The sequence below is a fragment of the Gallus gallus genome, chromosome 10, assembly GCF_016699485.2.
Source record: "Gallus gallus isolate bGalGal1 chromosome 10, bGalGal1.mat.broiler.GRCg7b, whole genome shotgun sequence".
Classification (NCBI taxonomy): Eukaryota; Metazoa; Chordata; class Aves; order Galliformes; family Phasianidae; genus Gallus; species Gallus gallus.
In genome coordinates this window covers 11,278,247-11,293,908 of record NC_052541.1, presented here as the reverse complement: position 1 = coordinate 11,293,908, position 15,662 = coordinate 11,278,247, and the positions used below count along the sequence as shown (strand labels likewise).

The 15,662-nt window shown below is 46.9% G+C and overlaps 1 protein-coding gene across 1 annotated transcript in view; it reads left to right on the top strand.

The window, feature by feature from the left end:
* The first annotated feature begins 249 nt into the window (after positions 1-249).
* HDGFRP3 (hepatoma-derived growth factor, related protein 3) overlaps positions 250-15,662 on the top strand; it is a 35,135-nt gene continuing 19,722 nt past the window's right edge. Inside the window, exon 1 of the mRNA XM_015292026.4 lies at positions 250-373. Coding sequence (XP_015147512.1) covers positions 290-373 — 84 coding nt within the window. The 5' untranslated portion in view covers positions 250-289. The remainder of the gene's footprint in view (positions 374-15,662) is intronic.

The window sequence follows — 15,662 nt, the reverse complement described above, 5'->3', positions numbered from 1 at the left end:
TGTGTCCAAGGCCTCCCCCTCCCCCGCGTACACACTCACACACACACACACACACACACACACACACACACACTCACACTCACACACACACCCCATCTCCTCCTGCCGCCGCCGCCGCCGGAGAGCTCGGGGATTGCCCGCGGCCCGGCCCCGCTCCCGGCTGCGCCCCGCCGCATCGCACCCCGCGGGGGCTCGGCCGGCTGCCCCCGGGCGGCGTGTGCGGGGCGCGGGGGGTGTGGGAGGGAGGGAGGGAGGGAGGGGGGGACGGCGGCTCCCGCGGCGGCTCCCGATGGCTCGTCCGCGGCCCCGAGAATACAAGGCTGGAGACCTGGTGTTCGCCAAAATGAAGGGGTACCCGCACTGGCCGGCCCGGGTGAGTACCGCGGCGGGGGCTCCCGGCCCCCCGGGCCGCAGCCGCTCCCCTCGCCCTCCCGCGGGGCGGGCACGGCCGGGCCGCGGCGAACCTCCGCCGGAGGCCCCGGCCCCGGCCCCGCCGGACGGGGGGCGGCGGTGCGCGCCCACCCCGCTATTGTTGTGCATCTTTTCTTTGATCTGCGGATTTCTCCCCGGCCCCCCGGGAGGAGGAGGAGGAGGTGGAGGAAGAGGAAGAGGGAGGGAGGGAGGGGGGCGAGCGCGGGCTGTACCTGGATTGTTATCGCGGGGAGGCGGCTTTGGGAGCCGGCAGCCCTGCCTGCGTGACAGCGATGCTGTTTATTATACGCCCTCCCTCGCCCCGGCCCCCCCGGCTCCCCCCGGGGCACGGGGCCCCAGGCCCGGCGCGGCCCAGAACGGGCGGGGGAGGGCCCGGGGACGCCCGCGGGGATGGGGACGAGGCCTGCGCTCAGGTGCTCGGGGCGGCGGGCGCAGCCCGCGGGGTGCCGCGGCCCTGCGGAGGGGCGGTGCGGGGCGGCGGGGCCCGGCCGCCCCGTGGGGTGTCACACACGCGGCCCCTCGGGCCCCCTGCACGCAGGTCTGTGGGTGCTGGGCCTCCAGCCCATCCGCCGGCTTCACCTTGTCTTGCGCTGCGTTGACTTTCTTCCGTAGCCCTTTGTCACCTTTTACTTGGTGCTGCTGTGATGGAACAGAGGTGGGAGAGCATGGCGGGCACTTGGCAGCCAGATAAGCGCCCCATTGTACTGAGACATCCGTATGTGGGGTGGCCTCAGTAATGCGGAGCAGAGCTTTCTCCAGGGGGGTCTGGTACCATGGCACGCACACAAGGCTGTCCCTTCCCTCAGTTTTGGTCACTATTGTGTGTACTCATTGCATAATGTGTTGTTTGAACTTGTTAGCAGGCATCGAGCAGTGGGAGTCTATTTATTTGTTGTCCTCTCCAACCTTTCTGGGGCAATCCCGTGGTAGTTGGCACCTTCATGTCCTAGTCAAGGGAAGTTGCTGGTGGTTCTAGCCTATGAGAGCATGAAAGCAATGAAGTGTTGTGTACAACGTGTAGGAAAACAGAGAAGGACAGGATCAAGATGGGCTGACATCTAGCATTACCCTTGAGAAGGGAGCCCTGGGAGAGGATGAGTGTGAGTGGTGGAAAGTGAATGGAAAGGCTCTGAGCACAGCTGAGGGAGCGGCCAAGTGGTGTTGGACATCCAACGCTACAAGGAGTGAGGGGCAGCACCACAGGCTTAAGCAAAGGTCAGTAAAGGAGGAATAGAGAGAGTGTGCTAATTATCTAGAGGTGTGTAAATAAGGTGGTACATTCAATTATTTTGGCAGAGCAGACCAAAATTAGCATGCAAAAGGCCAAACTTAATCAACACTGGGTTGTAGTCTTGTTACTCTAATGTTGTACAGATTGCTGAATATACCGCCTAATAATGGCAGTTTATGTCAGTGGAATAGCACGATCCACAGAAAATTGACTTCATTCTTACCTCTGTCATGGTTTAATTTACTGTGAAAGTTTTAATTGGAACAGTTGAGACCATAGCCACATGGAAGCACGTTAATCCCTTTCCTTTTTGAGCCTCTGATCAACTCCTGTTTCTTTACCTAGTAGCAGAATGGGCCCTTTTGTTTCAGTGAGAGTTTTTTCCTTTAAGAAGAAGAATTATACGCTACACAACTGGTCGTAGCCTTTGACTAGGTGTCCAAATAGGTGTGTGAATGACAATACTGTCCAAGAAAGTGTATCTTCATTAGGAAAAAATAGGTGTGCTGTTAACATAACTCACTTCCTTTGTGCAAACTAACAGGATGTGAAGTTCAAGTGAAGACAAAGCAGTCTCTCGTTTGAACACGACTTAGCAAGCTGAGGTGGAAACTGCAGAGAGCCCAGAGTCGATCATCAGGCAGGCTGGGGGCATTGGTGCTGGGATGTAGTTGGCCTGGATGGCAAGCATCTCTGAATGTGCTGCTCCTGTTGCATGCAATGCGGTGACTTACCACTTCATGTGAGACCAGGCTGATATCTGTCTGAAGCTACTGTTACCTGTTAAAAATCCTCTTTGTGTTGTCCTTACTAGGACTTTACCTCATTTTTGTTGCCAGGTTTTGCCTGATATGTGCTTTTCTAAGTGAAGGGAAATCCTGGTGATGACATTGGTCTTTGTTTTGTTTCCCAGAAAACATTATGATACGTGCATGAGAGGAGAAAAATTGTCTAAGTTGAGACAGATGTTCTGATTAATTGAGTGCCCTTTATCCAGGGAATTACTTGCTCCCAAATCTTTGCGTGTTTGCTACCTACTTCTTTATTCATTACACAATTGTCATGTTTGGTCTTTGTATTCTCATGTGAAAATCAACCCATTTCACTGCTAATATGCTAGCTTAAGTCACAGTACATTCAAGCGGCAATGTTATTGTCCCTACCACATGATACTTTGTATCTCCGGGGCCTTTGGCAGGAATTTCCTGTGCAGAAACATACTTCTCAAACTGTGTTTAATAGAGCTGAGAAGTGCTAAAGCAGGACAAGAAGTCCTGCCCTATAATGAAGTGCACGGAGAAAACTGTCCTGGTTCTTACTTAACTGTGTTTCCATGTGCATGGGTACTGTCATGCAGAAAAGCTAGCTCAGATTCCAGGAGCTGCACTGGACCTGGACCTAGCTCAGTTCTCTTGTCTTGTTAGGTATAATGCTTGTGGGCACAGCCAGCCCCGTGTGGCAAAACACTACAGACACATCCACCATAGGCAGCAGTCTCTGGTCCTAGGCCATTAGCTCTCCACCCTCTCTTTGAGGGTGTGTTGGTCAGCAAGAACAAGGCTGTCTTTCATTGCTGTAGGAAAAGGGAGAGAAATCTTAAAGCAAGTGGCCAGATAGTGATGATACACAGAGGGCCCATTGAAAAATTTTGTCTAATGATTGATGGTGCGTTATTATAGCAGTCAAACTGCATTTAATGTTTCTTTGTGAATCAATCTAGGATTAATTTGAAAAGGACCAAATTTGCTACACTTAGCTGAAATGGTAATGGCCAGTAAATCTTCTATCTTTGCATATCTTGTTAAAGTAGAATTGGCGAGTAAGTGCACTGTCTTCAAAGATGCTTTTAGATAGCTGGTATGTGGAAGATGTCACTTGGGTCCTACCACCTGGAAGGGCTGCTTTGCATTTTGGTATCACGTTCTTTGGGGCAAAGCCAGAATGTCCTTTAGCTTAACTGTGGGACAGTGAGTAGGTTTAGGGCTTAGGCTCCAAGAATTATATTGAATCTTAATAGTCAGAGCAGATAAAGTACTGCAGCAGTTTGGTCTAACAGGTTTTTTTGTTCACCTGTGATGTCATTTGTCTTCAGATACTGATTAAAAACATATGATAAGTACCAAGTGGCCAGGTTATCAGCCCTGTAATCCAACAAGTAAGCAGCCCTGTGTCTAGGGTGCATGTGGAATCAGAGGGAAGATGCTGCTGTGGTTAAGATATAAGAAAAAAAGGATTCATTTCATTCTACATTTTGTGAACTGTCTTTGCCTGAGGGACGACAGCCCTCTGTGTCTTAGTTCCCTATTTTAAAGGGCAGCTAATAGCTCTTCTCCCTCTGAAAAGGTGTTGTGGAGACAAAACCCACTAACACTTATGAGTTGCGTGGCTACTGCTGCAATGGGAGTTGTATTAGCACACATGGACAGAAGGATCTCTTTCTTTGGATACCCTGGTTTATCTAGGATGGATGTCCTGTTTTATTGAGAAATTGCCCATTGAAGAGACACTCAGATGAGATAAAAGGGAAAAATTGGTGGTGGATTCAGAAAGATCAATAATGGCGTTTGTTTTATGAGTGACCCTGAAAAAAACAATAAGCACTTAGTTGCTGAAATTAGCTACTGAATTAAAAATAGGAAGGAAGCTGTTAATGCAGCTGTAGAGAGAGGAGGAAAAAAATCTGGAATGACCTCAATAAAATAAGAGCATGCCCTGGTAAATGGCTGGTGCCATTACTGAATGGAAATCTGGCCTCTTACAGCTGGGGAGGCGAGAAGTAGATTTGGGTAGATGGTTTGTGCGGGGATGGTTACATTGATCTGGACAATAAGAAGAGATCCAAGCAGGTAAACCAGTGTATGGAGAGCAGTGTGTGTAGCAGTGCGTCTGTGTACAGCAGGTAGGGAGAGCGTTCCATGCTGGGAGGAGGACACAAGCTTTAAAGTGACAGTGCCACAGCAACTGTTCTAAAGGTGTATTTACTGTCTTCTGAATACAAATGTGCTGTTTTCTGGCCTCCTGTTCCTGTCTTCCTCCTGCCCAGTGCCTTTATTTTCCTTTGAATTAGCACCTACTTGAGCTCCAGCTTTGCGAGTTATCTGATAATCCTCATATGTGAATAACGCTATTAAAAAGCATCTGCCTGCAGTGATTGCAAAATGGCATTTGGGGCATTTTAACATGTTAGAGCTGCAAATAGGTATAAAATTTTCAGTGTACTGCTTACAGTAATGTGTAGTAAATAGAAATTGATATCTGTGGTAGGCCCGGCATCATAAATGTGGGGATGGTTGCATGGTAATTTTGAGCTGAATGAGTCTTCAGTGTTGTTGAGCAGTCCCACACACAGCAAGATGTGGCACCTTAAAGTAAGAGCTAAAGTAACCCGAGGCAAGGGCTGAAAGGTAAGATTGTTCCTACAGATTTTGGTAGACTAGACCCTAAAAAGATAAGGCCAATAATTCTACAGTGTTATAGTTTAGTACAGTGTTAGAGAATATTAAAAGCAGTTGCTGTCACTGAGTGAATTCTGGAAGACTTTCAGTATCAGTACAAAATATATGGGGGGGGGGGGGGGGGGAGGGAGCATTTTGGACACTGATACACAGATGTTTCAGAAAATAAACCTTTATCTCCCAGGTCAGCAGAGTACAGATGGAGCTGGCGGGGTGATAGCTGCGGACCAAGGCCTGTGTTCTGGCTGAATTTGGTCAAACACAAGAGACGTAGCCAGGAACAAGCCGGGTCCGTTGCAGTTGCAAGTATGGCAGCTTGGAAATATCAAAGTCTCAAACACATTGCAGAAGAAAAACCCCACATTTTAAGTGTTTGATATTTAAAACAGACCGTTTGTTTTCTTACTAGCGTGAGGATAAGGGAAGGTGGGTTTTCCCTGGCAAGGTTTATCTTTTTTGGCAAAGAATGACAGGCAAAAATCAGATTAGATCCAGAAAACTTCAAAGGGTCCATCAGAAATAGACAACAGATCTCTCTCTGTGTTTTTCTGCCAAAACACAGTCTGCAATCTTTCCTCCTTGGCCATTTGGGACCTGTCCAGTCCTTCACCGTGTGCTTTTCTCCTTTTTTTCCCTTTTGGTTGCTCTGTTCTATGACATCACTTTTGCTGTGTTACTAAATATGAGTCTCCTGTGACTTCTGTACCAATTGTGGGCTCCTTCCTGCTCTGTCCCTCTTGAATTATGTACCTCTCTCATACATCATACATACATCACTCCTCAGAGAGCTGCAAGCAGTTTTTCTCAGCGGGTCTCTATTTGCTCCTCTCTGGGATGAGACGGGATTTGCTGATCACTGCTAAGGTCTGACCAAGGAACTGACTCTGAAGGTGTTGGCTTCTTCACACAGCACTCCCGTGAATTCGGTTGTGGTGCATCTGAAAAGAGACATTTAATGCAGTGAGATCTTTGTGGAACTGTTTTTTTACCGTCTAAACCTGCACCTGGTTGGCATTCATTGCTTAGATAACTCTCACTTAAACTTTTATTTGCAAATATCAGGTCATATTTAGAGTGGGTCCGAGTGCCTTTTCAGTGACTTCATCAGCTCACCAAGTACTGTTTCCTTCGTTTCCTAAAACAAAAATAACCAGGAGTGAAGTGTGAGCTCTCCCAGCATTTGTAAGGTGGGGAACCTCAGCAACTGCTGTTGTTTACCCATGCTCTTGTGTTCTGTTCTAAGCATGACTTAAAAACAGATTTCATCTGAGGATTGTAGCCTAAAAAGCAGTCATTTTTATACATTTAATTGGATCATAAGCTGTAGTAAAACCTTTTCAATTGCGCTTGTTTGGCAAACGAATCATTTTGGGGCCTAGATGTTCTGTGTTTGATGTTAGCACAGGCAGGAATATTGGGGAAACTTATTTAAAATTCACTTCCTTATATCTTAATCTCTCTCTCTTTTTAATTAGTTTAAATAACAATCCTCAAATGTGCAAGTCTGATCTTTTTGTGTAAATGACAATAGAGGAAAAATTCTCTCTTGCAGTGCCATGTTTTGTAAGCCCAAATGGAGCCAGCCCAGAATGAAGACAGTTGACTCACAAGTTTGGAGGCAATAAGCACTTAAAGATTTTCATGCTCGTTCCATGCAAGCTTTCTGGTAGATGCTTTTCCTTCCCATGCTGAAGCTACTGACTGATGGAATTAACTGGATAGATACATTCTTTGTCCTTTCAGGGAAATCTGTAGACTGTCAAGTCAACACACGTGTTCTTTCTGTTAGTTCCCATTACAAGCATTAATTGACAGATCTCCTCTTTTTATTGTTGTGTTAGAGAACCTGTTAGGAGAGGACAGATGAAAAGGATTTCCTGATAGTGCTGGAAAAGTGATGACAGTGTAGAGATCTTGGCCAGGCTAACTGTACCAAATGGTGCTGTCTGAGCAGTACAGACCTTCCCACTGCACGAAAGGCGTCAGGGAGAACGAGTCTGCCTGAGTCCTCTCAGTAATACTGTAATTCAAGTGATAAATATAGCAACAAACACTGGAAAATAGCTTGTGTGGAGCAAGCAGGAAGAGGATATGGAGCCGGCTTTCTGAAGGTGCTGGGAATTAGCTAACGTCATGCTGTTTGTGTAGGTACCCTAGCACTTTTGAAGTCTGCCCTCTGTGTCACCTGTATCTCAGATCTCTAGATACGATGGATATGTATGTGTGTCTATATGCATACCTACTCTGTACGTATGTATATTCAAGCTCATATAAGTAATAGGTACTTAATGGGTGTCACACCTCACCATGTTAGCACTGCTTTTGACTGTGGACTCCGAAAGAGGCAGCATCAACAGAGGAGAGCCCGGTAGTTTGGCTTGAAGCACAGTAGGAACAACTAGAATAAACAGTTATTTTAAAGATTCCAAGAAATATTTGGCAGACAAGTGAGTATCGTGAATTAAAGCTTCTGAAACTTAGAGAAGGAAATGGATCCTTACTTCCTCCTCTGGGGAAGGTCCCTGCATTACTGCCTTTGCACTTCTGAGATTGTTTAATTCCTTTGTTTAACAGCCAGTTCTAAACCTGATACCCAAATTGGAAATAAACTGCAGTTTCGTATCCAGTTCTTCTTTCTTCTACTCAGACTGTTTGACAGGACAGTCTTGATAATACGTATTTTTGTCTGAACGGTAGATGAGACCTGGTGGTTTTTGTTTTATATTAATTTGTTGTTTCAGAAAACAAAAGGAAGGTTGGATTTTGATTAAATACTGCAGCATTTTAATGACTGAATGAATGTAACAATACACTTCCTGTTGCCCATTCTGAAGTGCCCTGTCCTTCACATGCTCTCAGGTCAGCCCACGCTGTATCTTTGCTGCACTAAAGAAAAAAAACACATGAAGTTCTTGGATTTCAGCAAGATTTAATCCCCATCTCATGGCCTTTTGTAAAGCTTTGCTGAAATCTGGAAATGCCTGCCGAGTCAACATGAAAGGAGGAGACCTCATACCTTGCTCTGGGTAGCACAAAGCCCACAGCTGGAGGGGACAGGTGTCTGCAGACTTTGGGGTCCACCTGAGAAAAACACATTTAAATCCCTTTTGGTTTTTCATTAGCAGGCTGAAAGGATAATTAACATACATCTGTAGCACTGAAAGTGTAAACTGGAAACAACTGTTTATTTTGCCTCGCAGCAACATGTAAAAAACCTAGAGAGACCGATTGCCAGCTCTGGTTTGGCTGCTCGAATAGAAGGCATCGTGTAACAAAAGAGAGAAAGCAGAGCAAGGAATATCATACGCCAAAGAATTTCTGTAAGACTATCAGTTAACGAAGCATTGTGCATGCAGCAAGGTTAGGGTCAGGGTGGAGGGGAAGGGTCTCAGGTCGTGTAGGGACCCTGCAGGGTCACTGCCATGTCACCCAGGTCAGCTAGGAAACAGCGTATCCCCTAGAAGTCAGTAACTTTGTGCCCTTTGGTCTCAGAAAGCACTGCCTGTGAAGCTGCTTTTAACAGAACTGAAACCATCAGTCTGGAGGTGCAGTCCAGGTGGGAGAAGCAGGAATATGCAAATAGAGGAACAAATGTGATCATTGCGAAGAACAGTTCTGATCTTCCAGTCCTTCCCCTGATTGATTTATGCATTCTGCATAGAAAGTCGTTAGATTCATGCAGCTCTTTTTTTTTTTTTTTTTTTTCCAATTTCTCTTTGTCTCCACGAATCTTTCGCTGTACAGTGCTCGAGCCTCCATGAATGGGTTCTGTGAACCAGCCCTTCTGTGAACGCAGAACAGGCTGGTACCTCTGGAAGAACAAACCAACCAAGTGTGGCTGTTCCCCATGTCTCTAACCTGCTGCTCCTCCTCCATCCAACTTCAGATGTCAGGCACTTAACGGTTTCCCTTTTCCACAGCACATATCAGTATCTTCCACGGGGTGGGAGGGAATGAAGCCGTGATCAGGTGGCATTTAGAGTAGGCTGTGTGACAGGCCTGCCATCAGGTGACAGCGGGAAGCAGAGCCCTGTGCCTCAGGTTGGGCTTTGTGTCCTTCCTCCTTTTGAGGAGGTGCTGTGGAAGCCGCCCTGCATGGTGCCTGAGTGCAGAGGGGTAGAGGCAAGGTGCCCGTGCACGGCCTTATTCCTGGGGTGTCAGTTATTGCTAAGCACTGCGTCAGTCCCTTCAGCCCCGCTGATTGCTGCTGTGGCGTGTGCTGACCCCCAGGTGTGTGTGCATCATGCATCTGCTCCCTTCAGCTTTTACCAGCCTCTGTGGCCGCCCTGCCCCTCTTTCCTGGGTGCGGTGGCACAGCGGGTGGCTGCCCGCTCTGGCAGGATGTGTGTTTGCATATGGGGATTTCTGCACGCTGCCCCGACCTCTGCAGCACATTGGCTGTTCGAGTGTAACTTGTGGTCCACTATTGGCTTCCTGTAGTATTGCTGCTTCCAGCTTTCTCTCTCTTAGTTTGCCAGCCCTTTTTCCCAGATGTGTTCGCTTTTTCCCTTTGCACACTAAGTTTTGGTTTGCTTGCAGCTTGTGTTTCTCACAGACCCGGCGCTCTGAGTCATTTGTCATATCCGTTTTACTGTCGCTGGTTTGGGGCAACAAGGAACACAAGCAAGGCAGCTTATGCCAGGCACTGTGCCCTACTATCATGGCATCTTGTTGTTTGCTTAAACTGATTGGTTGCTCTCTGCTTTTCAGCCTACATGTCCCTCTTTCCACCTGACTCCATGTACACTTGTATTTCTGCAAGGACTTCATGAGACAGTGTTGTCTGGGATCCAATTAGGCAGCATTCAGTCAGGATTAGCTGCATGTGGAAGTGTTTGTACGATGGAGGTTGCTGTAGCTTAGCACTGTGCCAGTACCGCTGTTCTCAGCCCAGCTCACCCCACTGATGACTGTTTCAGGAGCAGCCCCATGCAGAAGCAGCAGTGGGGCTGGAGGGTCACCGCTCTGGTAGCTACAGAAAGCAGAAGGAAAATGCTTTTCTCAATAGTTGTGCTCTCAAAAGACGGTGTCCCATAGCAAGCTAAAGAGTTCGACTGTGTAAAGATCCCTTGATTTCAATAAAACCACTTACACGTGTGGTGCCCTGCCTGCAGAAACACCATCGCCTGGGGGGGAAGGCAGGCATTCATCTCAAAGAGGGAAAAAAATAAAGGATGACATTCCTCACTGCAGTGCCTCTCCAAATACCATAGGGCTTTTGTAAGATATGAGCAGTGCACCAAACTCCACAGATAATTCCTTTCGTATGGAGCCCGGATCAGGTGACTCACATATGTTTGCATTCTCAGGTATTCCCTTTTGCTGCTTTTTATCAGGAGTTATTTTTCAAGATCTCTCTCTTGTGTGAGCTTTATTTTTCTTTGTCACACTCAGTATTTCTGTCGCAGCCTTTAGAGGAAGGTAGCATAAAGTTATTAAGCCTCGTGGCTAGAATGTTAATGTCTGCAGCAGTATGTCACCTGTAATAAGCCTGTCCTGTCTGCTAATGTTTTGTTTTCTCCACGTTTGTTTGAGAGGCTCTGCTTTGCAGCTTTCTGATGCCACTAAGGGAGCAGGTCAGTTTTCTGCACAGCTTTTTTGAATTGGTGCTTCTGGTGAAACGATGAGAGCTCCAGGTTAAGAGATGAGCACCGATTAGAGAAGACACAGTTGTCAGACAGGGCTCTGAAGCATTAAAATGCTGTGAATGTTTTCTCCTTTATCTATTGCAAGATGTTTTATGCCATCTCCTGCCTTACAAATGAGTGGATTCACCTGTGTATATAATTGCCATGTTATTGTGCTGGATGGGACCTGATCACACAAAGGCGAAGGCTTTGTTTGTGCTGCCAAACTGCATGCCCAGCTGTGCTGCAGGATGAGCTCCTCACTGTTACGTTTCTAGAAGCTCATAATAATGAAGATTTTAGTGGCAATATGTTAAGAAGAATACCAGCTTCCTCAGCAGATGTGGGAGCAAGGGGAGCGATTTTTTAATGAGAAGCTTTTCCTTCTCCTGATACACTTGCTGCTAGATGGAGCGTTGGTTTACTTGTTTGTCAGAGGTGGTGATGCACTTGACCTGGTGTCAGAACAGGAACGTCAGAGCCAGCTCCACACCCAGAGTCCTCTGCCTGAAGGACAGGTCGGCTGGAAGGGACTGCCATCATGTGAGGTGGAGCCGGGGGTCTGTAGGATGAGAAGTACAAGCATTAAGAGCTACAGCTGTGGTTGTGAAAGATGGCTTGGACATGTCACGTGCCATCACCAACGCATCAAGAAGTTGAAGTAGGAATGCTGAGTCATGGCTTGAACCAGTGATTGAGCACCTGGTGGGAAGGCAGAGCCAACCCAGGGGAGCTCAGGTGCATGCAATGCAATGCAATGCACCTGAGTGACTAGAAGGAGTGCAGCCAGGATCCACCCCTTCCCAGACTTCATTTAAGGGTTGGCAGGGGGGTGTGAAGGTGTTTCTTGCTAGAGATCTCTGCATACCTGTGGTCTTTCAAGGGTAAGCAGCTTTTTTTCCTTAATTTCTGCAACTGCTACACTGGGGCTTGTTCTCATATGCTGTAGCCAAATGCTTTGCCACCCTGCTGTTGTTGTGGTGCTTTCTATCCCATTGTAGCATTACAGGAGTAAAAGCAAGCGACAGTTCAAATTAAGATTTTGAGCATTGACTGAAAGTTGTATGGTTGGAGGGCATTGATTTGTAGGAGGTGTATGTAAGCACTACATTGGGGTCCCAGGGTAAATCTGTACGTTTGGTGCTCCTGGCTGTTCTTCCCAGATCCAGATATACATCTCATTCACCAAGTTCTTTCTGCTGTGTAATTGCCTTTTCCTAGTTGTTTGCATAAGATGATTCCGAAATACATTATTTTATAGCTGCTTTATAAAACAAAATGGTAACCTGATTTAAAAATGGTGCTTTTGCACTGAGCTTCCCATGGAAAACACTCAGCTTTCTTTCCTAGTATGAATGCTCCTCCCTGTTTAGAGTTACGGAGTATCTATTTTTTCAATTTAATATTAAGGTATGTGGGAGAACAGCAATTACAGTTCCACATGAGCAATTTGCCCCTTGACAGCCTGTGTTCTTGTGAAGTCATTGCTCCTTTTAGGTTAATCCTCTGGTTACCCCCTCAAGGTCAGCCATGAGAATGGGGCAGAGCAATGGCCAGAAGCCCTTTGTGGTGTTTGGAGAAGGACAGAAAACGAGATGCTTTGGGAAGAAAGCTGTGTCTGGAATGAGCTTTGTAACCTCTGTAACACAACTGAGCTGAGTCGCTGGGTTCTGCAGATAGCTTGTGTTTGTGGGTACATATATTCCAGTGGTTACTGAAAGGTAACACAGAATAGTTATGTGCACCTCATAGGCAAGCTCAGTTTAACTCACTGTGTAGGAAGAAAGAATGGTGCAACTCAATCCTCCAAGCACCTAGACATGTAGGGTACTTCATGTCCATGATGAGAACTTATAAATTAAAGCCTAAATCAGAGTACTCACTTGATTAGAGCCCACACTTAGTGTTTCTGATCTGAACTTATTTAATAAGTATATTTTTAGAATAGTGGGCATGCCACCCTAGCACTGGCCACTGCTGTGCTGGTCTATTCCACTTGTCTCTGATGCTAATGTCATTTGCAACTCTAAAACAGATATCTAAGCAAATGTAAGCAATGTAACATTTTTGATCAAAACTAAATGAAGGCAAAATGAGGGCTGTCATCCAGAGGTTGTGGGCACAGAAAACAGGCAGGTGGAAGGAGTATGACTTGGCCTGGAAAAACTCATTCCTGACTCTGTTCAGGCAGACAGATTAACATTCCTGAGAGTTTAACTGAGTCGGAGGGTCTTTGCAGAGAACATAGCTGATGTTGCAGTGACAGCAGGGGGTCCAAAGGAAGCCCAGGAAATACACCCAGGTGTGGTCTGACTGCTCCATGGAGACCACTCTGAATGTGTGGATCTTGTCAAAGAAAGCAGGGCTTCCAGTGACCCAGTGGCAGGAGTTGCACCTTAGCAAAACAGTGTGCCAGCTACACCGGTCAGGTCGTGCCATAGCAGAAGGTGGGGCAGTAGTGAAAACAGCTGTCTGTGGACAGTTGCTCAGCTTACAGAGACCCAAGGCTGTGTATTCTTGCTTTTCTGCAGGTACAGATCTGCAGTTTGTCAGCAGTTAGCAAGGAAGCCAGACTTGTTTCATTGGCTTGCAGTGATTTGCACAACAGAATAATTGGACCTGGATGCCAGTGGTGTTTGGTGATCACTGTTCATCCCATAGCCCCAAAATCCAGACTCAGACCTTCATACTGCTGAAGGGTCACAGCAACAAGGATTGCTGCAGTCCTCTGATGTTATTTATGCTCGTTAGCTGCTCCTACAGCTAACAAAACAGGTCCTGGAGGAGGAAGGCTTGCTGTTCCCAGAGGCCCAGGTGGCTGCGACCTTCCATGTGCCCAAGCTGGCACTTTGCTGCAGCAGGTGAGTCGGGCTGTTCCCTTCTTTGTCTCTCAGGTCTTTGTGTCCACCCCCTGTAAACTGCAGGTTCGTACTTTCGGTTTCCATCAGTCATGTTTCCTTACTCAAAACAATTCTAAACACAAGCTGTAGTGTCAACAGGGCTTTGTGTACCTTGTGGGAAGCTGGGCCAGATCTTGCACCTGAGCTCATAGTACTCTTCGGCCTGAAATTTGTGCCATTCTATCCTTCTTAACTGAGTCTTTGGGGAAGTGCTTTGCATTGGAAAAGAAACAGTAAACGCAGCCAGCTGAGTTGGGGAGATTGCAGCCCTCCAGAAAGGCGCTTACCTCTTGTCTTTAAGTGTGCCAAAGTGAGTGTAAGGACCAGCAACACTTCTTTCAGTAGCAGATTGGACAGGGAAGGACAGAGCATTGGGCAGGTGGAGCCAATGGGCTCTGAGTACAAAACTCATTCGCTCCTTCCTGCAGCTGTGATGTGATGGGGCAGGATGTACTGGGCATTTAGGGGACAAAAATGGTGTGATGTTCGTGTCCCTTTGGCTTACCAGGAGAGAGTGGAAAGAGAAAAGTTTTTAGTGTTTGTGTGTATTCAGCCCTGACAGTTTCTCATTTGTTTTGTCCTGACGGCTTAATTAGTTTTTATTTCTGCATGTCTTTCAAACACATTGTATGTACATTTCTTGCAACCTTTTAATATTTCAAGACAAAAATATCTGCAGTAAGACGAAGTAGAATAACCAAATGTTGTCATCGGAAAGCACTTCAGTGAGGAGCTGCTGGGCGCAGTGGTTTGCTCAGGTGGATGCATGTTGCAAACTAGTTTGATAACAGGGATAATTCAGACAAAGGAGAACCAGACTTCACTGTGCTTATGCTTAAAGGTAATGAGAAGTAAAAGCAACATGCCTCAGGAGTGGCAGTGTTTGTTAGAAATGAACAGCCTCTCACCACCTCTTCACAGGTAAAAAGGAATTTGTGAGCCATGAAACTTAAGAAGATGGTTTTTCTTTGGCACACCTTTGTGTGTGTTCCCCGCTGTCTCGCACTGCGGCTCAGCTTGCTCTGCAGGCTGCCTCTCAGCATATCGGCTGCTTGTCTGTCTGTCTCTGATGGGCAGCCTGTTTGCCACAAAACATGGGGATGCTTAGTAGCCCTTTGGCCTTTCCTCGTCTGTCCAGTGTGGCCAACTTGGCCGGAGTTATTACAGGTAAGAGTCTGGCTGATAATTGTGTGAGCACATCCTTTCACTTCCTTAGGAAGCAGACTGAAGGGGGGAAAAAAAAACCTCCCAGTGTTAGCACTGTTGCTTCACTACAAGTGGCAGGGAAACATTTCATTTGGAGAAAATGGAGCAGTTTTGCAATAGCCTGACTTTGGTGTGTGGGCACTGGGAGGATTACAGCTCGGTGACCTGAAATCCTCATCTGACCCAGCTGAAAGTGTCTTCTCTTGGCAACACCAAGCTTCTCATCGGTGGGCCTCAGGTGCTTGGTAGGAAGTGCCATTGTCCCCATTTGTAATGAGCAAAGGAGAGCAGCAGCATGGCCAAGGTCATCCCAGAGGCCGTTGGCAGAGCCTTTGTATCTGCTGAGCCTCCTCCAGCATCCCCGTCCTCCAGCCCTGAAAGCTCACAGAGGCCTTGAATCGCACCAACACATCTGTTACCTACAAAGCTGTGAGTACAGGTACTAGTCACGCAGAACTAAGCTTTGGCCCCATTTTCATACTGAAGATGAAAGCTGCTCTGCAGAAAGTGTATTTCAACTTTCTGTCTTAAAAAATATGCTGCTAATTAGGGATGTAAAGGGGCAGAACTCAGCTGCAGGACTGCTCATCTTTCCTAGCGAGACACTGCCTGCCAGCATTGTTTGGGCTCCAACTAACCCTTCATTGTCTTCTATCTCGTTGAGGTCCTGAGCATGCACAGAAAAAAAGGATTGATGTCTTTATATTGTCATTTCTGGCTGTCTGCAGGATCCCCTTCAGCCATTTTCAGCAGTGCTCAAAAGTATGCTCTGCTGTTTTTAATCTTGTTTTGCTTTTTGTTTTTGCTGGTG